The sequence below is a fragment of the Vigna unguiculata genome, chromosome 2, assembly GCF_037176805.1.
Source record: "Vigna unguiculata cultivar grain cowpea cultivar isolate G323 ecotype 2 chromosome 2, ASM3717680v1, whole genome shotgun sequence".
In the NCBI taxonomy this organism is placed as follows: Eukaryota; Viridiplantae; Streptophyta; class Magnoliopsida; order Fabales; family Fabaceae; genus Vigna; species Vigna unguiculata.
This window is the reverse complement of record NC_140793.1, coordinates 35,311,886-35,323,977: the sequence shown is the minus strand read 5'-3', so window position 1 is coordinate 35,323,977 and position 12,092 is coordinate 35,311,886. Positions and strand designations below refer to the sequence as shown.

General features: G+C 31.6%; 2 protein-coding genes across 3 annotated transcripts; both read left to right on the top strand.

Annotated features, from left to right (window-relative positions):
* Positions 1-68: 68 nt before the first annotated feature.
* On the top strand, positions 69-3,353 carry LOC114172511 (Polynucleotidyl transferase, ribonuclease H-like superfamily protein). Of its 2 annotated transcripts, XM_028056964.2 has the most exons (8): positions 69-183; positions 333-490; positions 581-638; positions 1,242-1,310; positions 1,378-1,473; positions 1,842-1,934; positions 2,731-2,819; positions 2,974-3,353. In XM_028056964.2, exons 2-7 carry the CDS (start codon positions 342-344, stop codon positions 2,779-2,781), a joined length of 516 nt encoding a protein of 171 aa, XP_027912765.1. In that variant the 5' UTR covers positions 69-183; positions 333-341; the 3' UTR covers positions 2,782-2,819; positions 2,974-3,353. The 2 variants fall into 2 exon arrangements, with proteins under 2 accessions (XP_027912765.1, XP_085525763.1); XM_085669637.1 differs by lacking the exon at positions 69-183 and having other exon boundaries at positions 190-490.
* A 4,629-nt stretch (positions 3,354-7,982) lies between these two features.
* On the top strand, positions 7,983-12,021 carry LOC114173777 (AT-hook motif nuclear-localized protein 5-like). The gene is made up of 5 exons (XM_028058369.2): positions 7,983-8,841; positions 10,092-10,159; positions 10,756-10,887; positions 11,187-11,345; positions 11,553-12,021. Exons 1-5 carry the CDS (start codon positions 8,340-8,342, stop codon positions 11,787-11,789), a joined length of 1,098 nt encoding a protein of 365 aa, XP_027914170.1. The 5' UTR covers positions 7,983-8,339; the 3' UTR covers positions 11,790-12,021.
* Positions 12,022-12,092: the final 71 nt, after the last annotated feature.

Genomic DNA, 12,092 nt, shown 5'->3' with positions numbered 1-12,092 from the left:
ATCGCGCCTACGCTAGTGTATATATATATATATACTAGATAATTACATAAAAAACTGTAATCCATGTACTTTATTAAAACATATTTAATTTTTAAAACAAAAAGATAAAGAAACTTAACATATACTGTTGGTGGGGTTGGTTCATACTCCGATCGGTGCTGGTGGAAGAGAAGAGAGGCTGAGGTAACTTACTGCGTCGACATTTCTTCGGCGGTTTCTTTAGATTTGGTTACATTTTTTCTCTCTGATTACGAATAAAAAACCCTAGACTCAGGGTCATAATTATTCATTTACTTATGCGATTGCCAAGGAACGCTAATCCTAAATTATAGGTAGACGAAATGAGGTACGTGAAGCCCTTGCAGTTGTTTCAGGATTTGACTAATTCAACCCAGAACCAACGCGGAAGGTTGCTTGGTTTGGATGTCGGGGAAAAATATGTTGGTCTTGCTCTTTCTGACTTCGACAACAAAATTGCTTCACCTTTCAGGTTCCACTATTTCACACTCTTACTAAAATATAACGCTTTATTATTTCGTAACACTAACAGTGCATAAGCTTGCAATTTGTAATGCCACAGTGTTCTCGTCAGGAAGAAGTCAAATATTAGTTTAATGGCTTCTGATTTTCAGAGCCTGGTGAGTTTCTTCTGTCCTCTGGATTCAAATTAAACTTATATATACTTGTAAAGTATGTTAATTGAGTTGTTGAGGCTCTTAACATGAACGTAACCATAAGTACACGCAATATGCTCCCGCTTTACTACTTGTTTTGTTCAACTATACATCCAGTTTTATAATTACTCTGCCTCCCTGCTTTTGTGGTGCCACCATGGAACTCTTTTCTCTTTCATCTGTGTCTTGACAAAATATATACACTACATACTTGAAGCACACAAGATCCTTCACCAGTTCTGCATGTTTTCTAGTTCAGTGATCATTTTATCCTTTTGCCTATAAAAGAAAAATGACTATTTAATCTGTTTACTAATGATTCTTTTTATTATTTGTGGGAGATATCTCTTCTATCTTAGATGAATGCTGATGATGTTAGATTGCCCTTTCAAGTCAACAGTTGTCGCACAAAACCATGTTATGGGAATACTTAGTGTTTTCACTTCTACCATGTTCTATTTCTATGTCAGTAGCCTGACCCTTGTTATCATTTATAGATACAACCTAGCGATTTGAACAATAATACTCGGAAGCATGTTATGATGCCTTCAGCTGTTTTATATGTAGATATCTAAATATTCCCTGAAGGGCTTTGTTGTTGGCGTCCCTTTTGACAGACATCGGGTGGCTGCCGAAGTGAGTTTCATTTCATTGATCATTCATATATTGTTCATTTTCCTGTACTCATACATCTTTTTTACAGGCTTTTCCGGTGAAGGGTTTAATTGATCACCTCTGTAGAACAAAAATGCTTGAAGGAGTAAAGTATACATATTGGAATGAGTGCTTTACATCAAAGGTGGGTTAACATGATTGCTATTGTGAAACTTAATGAATTTACATTTGCCCCGAGCTATTTTTTCAAAATGACTCCAACCTCTCCCTTGGTTGGTGACTACCTCTGTTGAAAGAATTAAATATCTTTGAAGTGTGAAGCGGCTCTTGTTTATTGAAGTTGAACATTTCTACACGGAACAAAATGATTTACATGAATACTTGTACAATATAATGCGGTTAAATGTAAGTGGAGAAAGATTAAGCTAATGAAGGAAAGAAATTTGAAAATCTTGATTGAAATAATTGGCACGTTGTTCATAAAGTCACCAATTTCTTCCAGCAAATAAACTCAAAGAATGTGACAAAATCTAAAGCAGAAATTGTTTGCAGAATGTGGAATTGCTGTTAAAGCCTTTGAACTTGAATAAACCAGTACTCTCCAAGACTATTCTAGACAAGTTTGCAGCGGTAGGAATACTTCAAGTGAGTTCTTTTCCCTGCTTCTTGACATAATCTACTATTACGCTCCTCATGTTACTCATTTTGGTAAAGGCAATGTGTTCTCTTCATTTGCAATTGTACTAAGGGTCTATTTGGACATGATTCTCCATAAGAAATCTTAGGAGAGTAAAGAAAAAAGAAAAAAAGGAAACGAAAATTAACTTATGTAAAAGTTAAAAACAAAAATTTAGAGAAGTTATATGAAAGAGGTTCTACAAAATTGCTTATGCATAAACTAATTTTAGCTTCTGAAAAGACTCATTTATTTTTTTCTTCTTAAATTGTCTCTTCTTCTAGATGTGCTTTTAGAAAAGCTTGTGCAAACAGACCATAAGCATATTAAAAATGTATTAGCCCGTGAGGCCTCAAATTGATGTGTATATTTTTTCTGAAGTAGGAAATGGTTTTATTTGTTTTTCTTTTACACTTATAAGCCATATGTATGACAATGAGAGCCTTGAACCGAAAAATAAGTGATTCCTTGTCTGCAATTATTGGGCCACATCCTCTAATAGATGGCCGTTCATCTGATCTGACTATTTATGCACCACTGCACCAGTCTATTCTGTCTGGTTTTCGTGGTTCGGATAGGAATTAGATTAAATAGAAAGTAAACTTTTTTCTTTGCAATTGGGCAAATGGACCCTATTTATTTGCAAGGGATCCTGAAGTTTAATCTGAACCACGTAAACATTTTGTTTAGATTTTGTCATTTTAGGCTGTATGTTATGTTGAGCTACTGAATTAGGTTTTTTACTTACATGTTTTTATTTTGTAGGGGTACCTGGATTTTGTCAACAGGAAAATGAAGCTGACAGCAGTGGAGTGAAGAACTCTTAATTTTTTGTTACTTTTCAAGTTTACTATGTTAGTCTCTTTTCTTTTCTTTTTTTTTCCTTTACGTGATTGCTATTTCTTAAAACTAGTAACTTACTGTGGTAGCTCTTCCCCTTTTTACTTTTATGTACCTTTTCTCTTTATAGGTTTCACGTTATTTGATGAATTAATGCTCTTTCTACAGGTGTAGGCATGGGTCACAAATCACAACTACCTCTGAATTAAAGGTTGGTTGGGGGACAGTATAATGGATTTTAAATTTTCCTATATTTGCATTCTCTATTCTGAAGCTGAAATGGAATGAATCATGTCACTTTCAGTCATATTAGGATTAGTTTACAACCTTGATGAAATAGTTAGAGGCGGGGGTTAGTTTATGTTTCATTATGATTTGATGAGAAGAGCTGCCTCAAAACTTAGGTCTTGTATCTTCCTTTCTGATTCCAATAGTAATTATAAACAGAGGTTAGTAGTCTGTGCAGACTTTTTTATCTAAAAACTGACGACAAAACTGTAGATTACATAAATTATTGGGATTAATTTGATACATTTTTCTTGCACCAAGTACTTGTACTTTTAACTTTCATCACTGCTTATGAAATTTTTTTGATTTATGAATTTATTTATTACATTGGAGGGAAAAGTTCTAGTGGGAGATCAAAGTTCTAATATCACATCATATTTTTAGACTGTGACCGATTGAGGTGAAAGCTCCGCGTGGAAGATTTTGGTTAAACTATTTGAGGTGCGGGGAAAATTGGCACCTTATGTATGATTTTGTAGAAAAAAAGAAAGACAGAAAAAAGGCTAGCATATCCTAGAGACAATTTCTCACCATATGTAAAAATATTTGAAAGAATCATTGTATGTAGTCTTAATCTTGCATCTGCAAAGAGGAGAAAAAAAGACATAATTTTTCATTAAATTAAAATGAATGTGTCTCTGGAAATTTACATCAATTAAAATTGGCTCAAAATTTATTTATTTTGTATAATTGTATAATAATTTAGGCTTTACGGCTCAAATATAATAGCATATTGAATGACTTTTTAGTTTAATCTAACATATGAAATATCAATATGTAATTATTTGATAATAACAACTTTTTTAACAAGATAAAAAAAAAGTTGATCAATCTTAAACTAATTCTATAATGTTAACATTTACGTAAGGTACAGAATTCTATAAATAATTAATATGAACTTAAAAAAGTTAGAGTAAATTGTGATAGAATTTAGGAAGTTATTTTAAAATTATGTTTTTGTTTTTTGTTATTATAATAAAATTCCTTGTACGTGTAATGTTTTTAAAAATTAAATAACTGTGTAATCATGTGAAAAAGAAAGATAATATAATCTTTTAAAAATATATATATTATGTATAAATTTAAAAAAAAAATAAAGTGATATTGTAATATGAGAAAATTCGAAGAAATATTAATATAAATAACCAAGAAATAATCGTAAAAAGTTGGTCATGTATTTTTAAAACTGCAATCTGGTAACTCCAAGTTAATTTTGATTCTTTCTTTAATACAAAATCTTTCTTGTAGTGTATTCTTCCCACTAGGTGTGTGTTTAGTATTCATCATAAATGTAACTTAATTTTATGGGCTTATTCTCAAATTAATCTTATAATAACTCACTTAGTGCCTGTCAATTACATATAGTAATAACGTGCAATTAAAAATTTAACTATTTTTTTAATGATCACTAATGTAATGTATAATTATTTATTTATTTCTTGTCCACTAATCTAATTTGCTTGTTCCCTGACCATTTGTAGTGAAATAAGTTTTTAACTTTCCTTCATAATTAAAAATTAAACGTGTGTATATTGTTGCGATCTTTAGTAAAAATTAAATGTGTCAAAAACGTGACTTATACATCGAATTTGATTTTTTTTTTAATCTTATATCAAATAAAAGCATAAAATAAAAAAGTAAGTAGGTCGACAAAAACCTAATCTAATGAATCAATACAACTTTTGAAGATGTTTGATGGATAAACCAAGTTGATTACCTTGATAATCTAACACTCTTTATTTGTATGTTTATATTGTTAATCTATCTTTATCTTTAAATTGAATTTTAATTTATTTTTAAATAATAATTATAATAATAAAGTATTTTATAGTATAGAGTAAAATGCATAATTTTTCATTAGATTTAAAGAAATTACATGATTGTCATTCTATTATTTGACATAACACATAATTCTTAAATATAATATTTTAGTTACATAATTTCCTTTTTCAATTAGTTAATTGTGTGTCATTTCATAAAAATAAGAAAGTTTGTGTGGTGTATGTGTATCAATGAAATTATGTTTACAAAGTCGAATATACGAGTTTGGTTTATCTGCTAAGTTTTTTTGTGTTGTTATCTCCTGAACATTTAAAATATATTGTTTTGGTACTTTAAAGATAATTTTAATATACTTTAAAATTTTAAAATTAATGGCCATAAGTGTAATTTGAAGATACGATAGAAGAACAACATAGAAAAATTAGTAAAGAATCCAAACTCTCGAATATACTCCACGACAACTTCAATTCCAAACATTTTTGGCTCCAATTGCACACTCTAAATTGGAATATTTAGGTACTTATTTTCTTCAAGTTGGATAGGGTCATGGTGGATGAAACAATTCAATGCTCAAGTTGAAAATAAATGCAATGCATAATTAATGAATGTAATTAATGTATCTCGTGAATTGTGCTATTTATATTATGTTTATGGAATTTTACTTGGATGGATATGATCCATGTAGCTAATCTTGATTAGTCTTTGGCTAGTTAATTTGCTTAATTATACCTTACTCATAATCTTATGTTAGTCAATTCAGTCATTCGTATGACGATCTTGGTATGACATTATGTAGTCAGCTAAGTCACAATGCACATTCAAACCATAAGAGAGCTGAGTACATCTAAGCATGGGTGGTTGAAATGTCTATGATACAAAAATGTTGTCATCATGATGCCTTTTCATACTATATAGTATGTTAGAGTTATAAAATTTTTAAAGTCTATATCAATTTGAAGATTTTTTTTTATTGTAAGTTTGTTTGGTTAGAATACTCACATAATCAAATTATCTTTTCCTTTCATAGTTATTATTTTAGATTAATATACGATTGGTAATTAATATGTCTGGTCCACTCCAAAGTATGCAAGAAAAATGTGAAAGATTTACATGATAAGTTGGAAATTAAAAATAAAACACTTGTGAAGATAGATTAAAAAAATATTACTACTAACCTTATTGAATTTAATTTTGAATGTCATAATATTTTAAGATTGCATTTAGAGTTGCGATTACAATTATTGTTGTCATTCTTATATTTGCAAATCTTTTTAAGTGGATGAATAGTAATATGTGTAAAATCACCTTTTCAGAAGGTATGTAGGTATGTCAGTAAAATCATTAATTACAACTTTACTATTTATTGTTAGTAACTAACTTGAGTACCAAAGTATTTTTATAGCTCCCCTCAAGGGTCATCTCACATTCATCAATAGAGAACTCATATCTACTTGGAGAGCTGAAAGAAAAGTGAACATCTGAGTTTCCTAACACATCTCGACTTAGAAAGAAAACTTGTATACCTCTCAGTATATTTTGACTTAGTAGGAACAAATCCAACATATATTGCTACTAAGATCATAATTTATTGCGTGGTTTTATTATGTATTATCCTAGTTCTAAGGACACAACATTATAACATAAAAATAACATCAAATAATGAATCATAAAAGAAAAATCATGTAAAAAATTTATGTCATGTTGATCGGTACAAACAACATTGAACAAAACGATACAAAAAAGAAAAATTGAATGTCATTAATTAATTTATAATTTTATACAATTTTACAATACCAAATAACATAAAAAAAATTATACTCAATTAATTACAATCGCAAATAACCAAGAAAATGATCTCATCACCGATATAATTTATATAGTTAAAAATGATAAAAGAAATAGAAATAATATAAAGAATATCCTTAAATACTTATCATTATATATATATATATATATATATATATATATATATATATATATATATATATATATATATTAATTGTGAGTATAACATTTTAAAATCAACTTCACACAAACTAACAAATATTTTAGTTCCAACCTATCATCACATTAAAAGAATTACTCATTTTTATCTTTCAAACTGTTAATATTTTGAAATCCTAATATTTTTCTACATTATTTCAAATAATGCTTTATTCACATTATTCTAAATCATACATTTTTGTGCGTATTTCATATTACAGCCTTTTACATCTTTATTGCACTATTGTATACTTGCAAAGAAAAATTCACCCAATGATTAACTTGGTGTAATATTTGAGTTATAATTTTTATTTAAGATTTTGGAACATTTGTTAGAAATTTTAATTAATATGAGGTGAAAATGAATACAAAATAAGCCAAAAAGATAAAATGATCTAAGAAAAATATAATTATAATTTATTACCTTTATAAGGATAATGTTATCTTAATTTAAATAAGATAAGATTTTGTTTTGTATGTCAATAGGAAATTTAGTACTATTTACTTTAGATTGTATTTTAAATTACTTACTTAATATAAATATCACTTTATATCGTATAAAGTGTACACTGAAATAAATTTTTGAAACTCGAAAATAAAGAATGCCTCCAATCAAGATATTACTATAAGATAAGGGTTGATTCAGCAGGATGAAGGGGGTGACCTGACAATTGGTTTATACGAAAAGGGACATTTGGTCTGTGTTTGGTACTTTGGTAGGCCCACACTGTCCCTCCAAATTCACACCACTATTCTTCCTTTCCCATTACTCCATTATTACTATTTTTTTTTTCTTTTAACAATTTATAATAATAATAATAATATTGAATTTAATGCAGATAGATACACATATCTTTTTCATTTTAATTTTCAGAAAGTATGTAAGCACACCCCTCTTTAATTCAAATGCTCTTTCTTAACTCGATTATTTATTAACTCGATTATTTATTATTATTTAATTTTAATTTTCCATTTCCCATTCTCTTCTCAAGTCCCAAGTGAAGTCCCATTATTTGTCTTTTCTCTACCCGTTTCCCACCCTCACTCACACTGCATTCTTCTGTCAAAACCCTAGATTTGAAAAATCTAGGGTTTTGTTTTCGTAGCCTGTTACGCACATGATTCCGGAGCACAACCCCCACCTTGCTAGTTTCACTTTTTTCTCTTTAATCTAGGCCTCTGCCTTTTTCTACATTTCTCCTCACTAACCTGTTCTGCATTTACTTTTCAAAATCTTTGAGCTTGAATCTTTGGTGCTTCTGGGCTTCAGATCCTCCTCTTGTATTCTTCGATTTAGGGTTAAAGATCCAATCTTTCCATCATTGTGTTAGCCATTTGCTTTTTAGCTTGTAGAAGGAACCTTTCTCAACCCCTGTTTTTGTGTCTTTATTGGTTTCTTAGTTGAAGAAGATAGCATCAGTGAGAGGATTTCGAAATATAGAGTATTATTTTTCACAATTGTCGGACCTGTTGGTAAATGCATGGATGGAAGAGAAGGTATGGGTTTTCCTGGCGGCTCTGCTCCATATTACATGCAGCATAGAGGAGGGGTTAGTGGGTCTGGTCCTGGAACCGGAACACCCTCTGGGTTCCAACCACCTTCTGGGTTCAGGGCTTTGTCAAATGTCTCATCAGGTTCTACATTCTCATTAGAAGCTAAGCCTCAGCCTCAGTCTCAACCCCAGCCTCAACCTCAGCTTGGTGGTTTCGGTCATGGCATTAATTTAGGTTCCTCACCTGGCATCAACTTGGGTTCCTCACCTAACGGTGGAGGTGGAAGTGCAATGTCTTCTTCCGGTGAGGCTGTGAAAAAGAAAAGAGGGAGGCCAAGAAAGTATGGTCCTGATAGTGGGACTGTTTCCCTGAGACTCTCTCCCTTGTCTGCCACTGCTAATTCCACCCCAGGATCAGGCAATCCCTCAGAGAAACGACCCAGAGGGCGCCCACCTGGAAGTGGAAGGAAACAACAACTTGCTAATTTAGGTACTTTTATAATTATGTTAGTTTGAAATTATAATTATAATTTCCTGTTGATTGCTTGATCTGTTGATATTGAGATTCAACTTCTCAAAAGTGAAACTATCATTTGAAAGAGAAAAGTGGGGTGTTAATAATTGATGATAAGGTCCCTAAAAGAAGTTACCCTTGTTTCTTTGGCCCTGAAGTTGACGGCTCGCTGACCAGTTCAATTTTTTCCTATTGAGGTTGTCAACTTGCTTTCAAGTTCATCCTTTTAGGGTATGCATGAAAAAATTGGGAACAAAAGCAGTGATATTAAATATTTTTAAGAGACTAAGTCATGTATTTTATCTGAGAAAATTAATGTAGGAGATTATGGTAAAATATGTGTACTTGTATATAGGTTGTTAAATCTGATTTTATTCTTATTTGGTGATTAGAAAAATTGACAACTGTTTACATTTATGATTAGCATCCCGACTTTGGGTTTTCATTTTGTTTTCTTTGGTATACTCTAAAGAAAGCCCTTTGGGTTTTCATTTTGTTTTCTTTGGTATACTCTAAAGAAAGCCCGTGAACGTGTACCCTTTCCATGCTGTTTTTTTTTTTTCCATTTCTTTCACGCTTTATTGTTTGAAGTGTTAATTTCTATTTTACTATTTTCTTTTTCTGTTTGGAATAATTTTCTATATTTTGTCATTGTTGTGCTTTGTGTCTGTGGTGGTTGTGGACTCCTGAGTTATGGATGTCTCATTACTTTTTAATAGTAAATCCTTCTTCGGAAATCCCTGAATTGATATTGATTGTAATATATGGATCTTCTGAATACTTTCAAGATAGGTTGAACTGAGGAAATTAGTGTGTTTGCTTCTGCTAGAGAAAAACAATTTTTTTATCTAGCTTTCTGATAGCTTTTGAAAATAAATTAAAAAAAAAAGTGTGTTTTCAAGCAGAAACAAGTGCCCATTGTTATAATTTCTGATGTTCAACTTATGTGCGGATTCTCAAGCACATGGTTTACAGAAGCAACATCATGATTCTAATTTTGTTCTTATGCTGATTGCAAGATTCAATTTTCTGGTTTAGTTTCGTTCTAAAGAATTCAGAAACCACAAAAATCTGAACATTTAGTATTTCACTACCCTTTCCTCTCTGATGAAATTGTTTATTTTATATTATTTTGATGGTTAGTAGTAATGGAAAATACCATGTTTATCTTTTTTTTCCATGAAATTTGTAAACTTTTTACGGTGATTTTGTTTCTGTCTTCCTAGGTGAATGGATGAACAGTTCTGCAGGACTTGCCTTTTCACCTCATGTTATCACTGTTGCAGTTGGGGAGGTATTTCAGAAGAGCTATAGTTTCCTATTGTTTGTTTAATTCTCTTACTGTCTTTTGAAATCATTTGTATATAAATGTTTAAGCTCACATTGGATATTTCAAATTTTAAAAACTCCTGAATAATTGTTTACATAAGAAATGATGAGAATATGATTTGCCCAACCAAAAAGTTGTCTTCCATGATTTGAGAGATGCTGTGGTTAGTTGTATTGTACTTCATGTACTCATTCAGAAATGATCCAAAGTAATTTAGAACTGGCATTTTTTTATTTTAATTTTAGGGTGCTTCTCGGTTATTGTTCACAATATTGATATACTGTTCATGGATGGTCAATTGCAATCACTAAGTGCACACAAGGATTTAATGGTTATGTAGTCTGGGATTGTCAATGGCATATAAACTGAAGATTACATCACACATCAATGTGGTTACTGATTGGATATAAAACCTATGATATTTAATGGATCCATCTAATTTTAATTTCAGCCTAAGTAATGGGTACATTTACTTTTTCATCGTGTAAACCTTCAAGATTGTTATTTATAACTGTACATTAATTTAAATGTTACTTGATTGTAGACTTTGTTTGTTTCAGGACATTGTAGCAAAGTTATTCGCATTTTCACAGCAGAGGCCAAGGGCTTTGTGCATCTTAAGTGGAACTGGAACTGTTTCTTCTGTCACTCTGCGCCAGCCAGCTTCTACTAGCATCAGTGTTTCTTATGAGGTTAAAGAACTGAACACTGCATACCTTGACTACTAGAAATATTTAATCACAAATATCCTCCATCTCTATCTCCTCTGCATGGTTCTAACGTAGTGACAAGTTATTATGTAGCAAGTTGATTGAGTTATAGTTCTATGCTGTTCAAGAAAAGGGGTAAATGGTAGCAATTATGGTATTGCAATTAAAATTCAGCTTTATGCAACGGCTAATGAGATTGAGTACTGTTAAAAGTGAATTAGGTTGCCTGCTCTTATCATGATGCAATAGTACACATTTTTCTTATCTTGTACGCTTTACAGGGCCGATTTCAAATATTATGCTTGTCTGGTTCTTACTTGGTTGCTGAAGAAGGTGGACCACGCAGTAGAACAGGTGGCATGAGTGTTTCCCTTTCTAGTCCTGATGGCCATATTGTTGGTGGTGGTGTTGCCAGCCTTATAGCTGCAAGCCCAGTCCAGGTATATTCTTAATCGCCCAAACTCTATTTCTTGTAGTTATGCATGCTATATACTCACTCATTCAAGATATGTTAAAACATTAAGTTCAGCATCTAGAAGGTATATTCTGAATGAGGGACCTAATAATTACGTTCTTGTACATCTTTACATGCTTTAGATTCAAACCTTTCCCTGAACATTAAGAATTTGAGACATGGCTTGGTGCAGGTGGTAGTGTGCAGTTTTGTATATTCAGGTTCTAAGCCAAAGACTAAACAAGTGACCACTGCTACAAAAGAAAACAGTTCTGAACCTCAGAGTAGTGAGAAGTTAGCTTCTCCAGCCAGTGCTCCTCCTAATCAAAACTACTCTTCTCCTGCCCCAGGCATGTGGCCTGCTCAATCAAGGCCATTAGAGGTGAAAAGTGCACATCCACACACTGGTATTGACTTGACGCGTGGGTGAACAACATTTATTACTTTACAAGACATTGCAGTTTTGTATAGAAATCTCTTGTTGTAAATGAACCGAATTTGTGAGCATTGTGACTCTTGCTATCCCCGTTTATGGGTGACAAGTTCTTGCTAACCCATCATGCTGTATAACCAATGGATTTCAGGGTCAAGTAACACTCTTGACTTACCAAAAAGTGTTTGGTGAATTGAAAAGCAAAAAGTGACTTTGATGTTCGCTATTATGACTTGTTATTAGCCTCGCTCCTTAATGCCATCTAAGCTTTCATTTTTCGTTCTTGTTCAGTTTCCAATG

Coding starts and splice junctions, on each gene's coding strand:
- LOC114172511 (XM_028056964.2), top strand. CDS start 342: ATGAGGTACGTGAAGCCCTTGCAGTTGTTTCAGGATTTGACTAATTCA. Junction 639..1,241: donor CTTCTGATTTTCAGAGCCTG/GTGAGTTTCTTC, acceptor TTTTATATGTAG/ATATCTAAATATTCCCTGAA. Junction 1,935..2,730: donor CAGCGGTAGGAATACTTCAA/GTGAGTTCTTTT, acceptor TTTATTTTGTAG/GGGTACCTGGATTTTGTCAA.
- LOC114173777 (XM_028058369.2), top strand. CDS start 8,340: ATGGATGGAAGAGAAGGTATGGGTTTTCCTGGCGGCTCTGCTCCATAT. Junction 8,842..10,091: donor ACAACAACTTGCTAATTTAG/GTACTTTTATAA, acceptor CTGTCTTCCTAG/GTGAATGGATGAACAGTTCT. Junction 10,888..11,186: donor GCATCAGTGTTTCTTATGAG/GTTAAAGAACTG, acceptor TACGCTTTACAG/GGCCGATTTCAAATATTATG.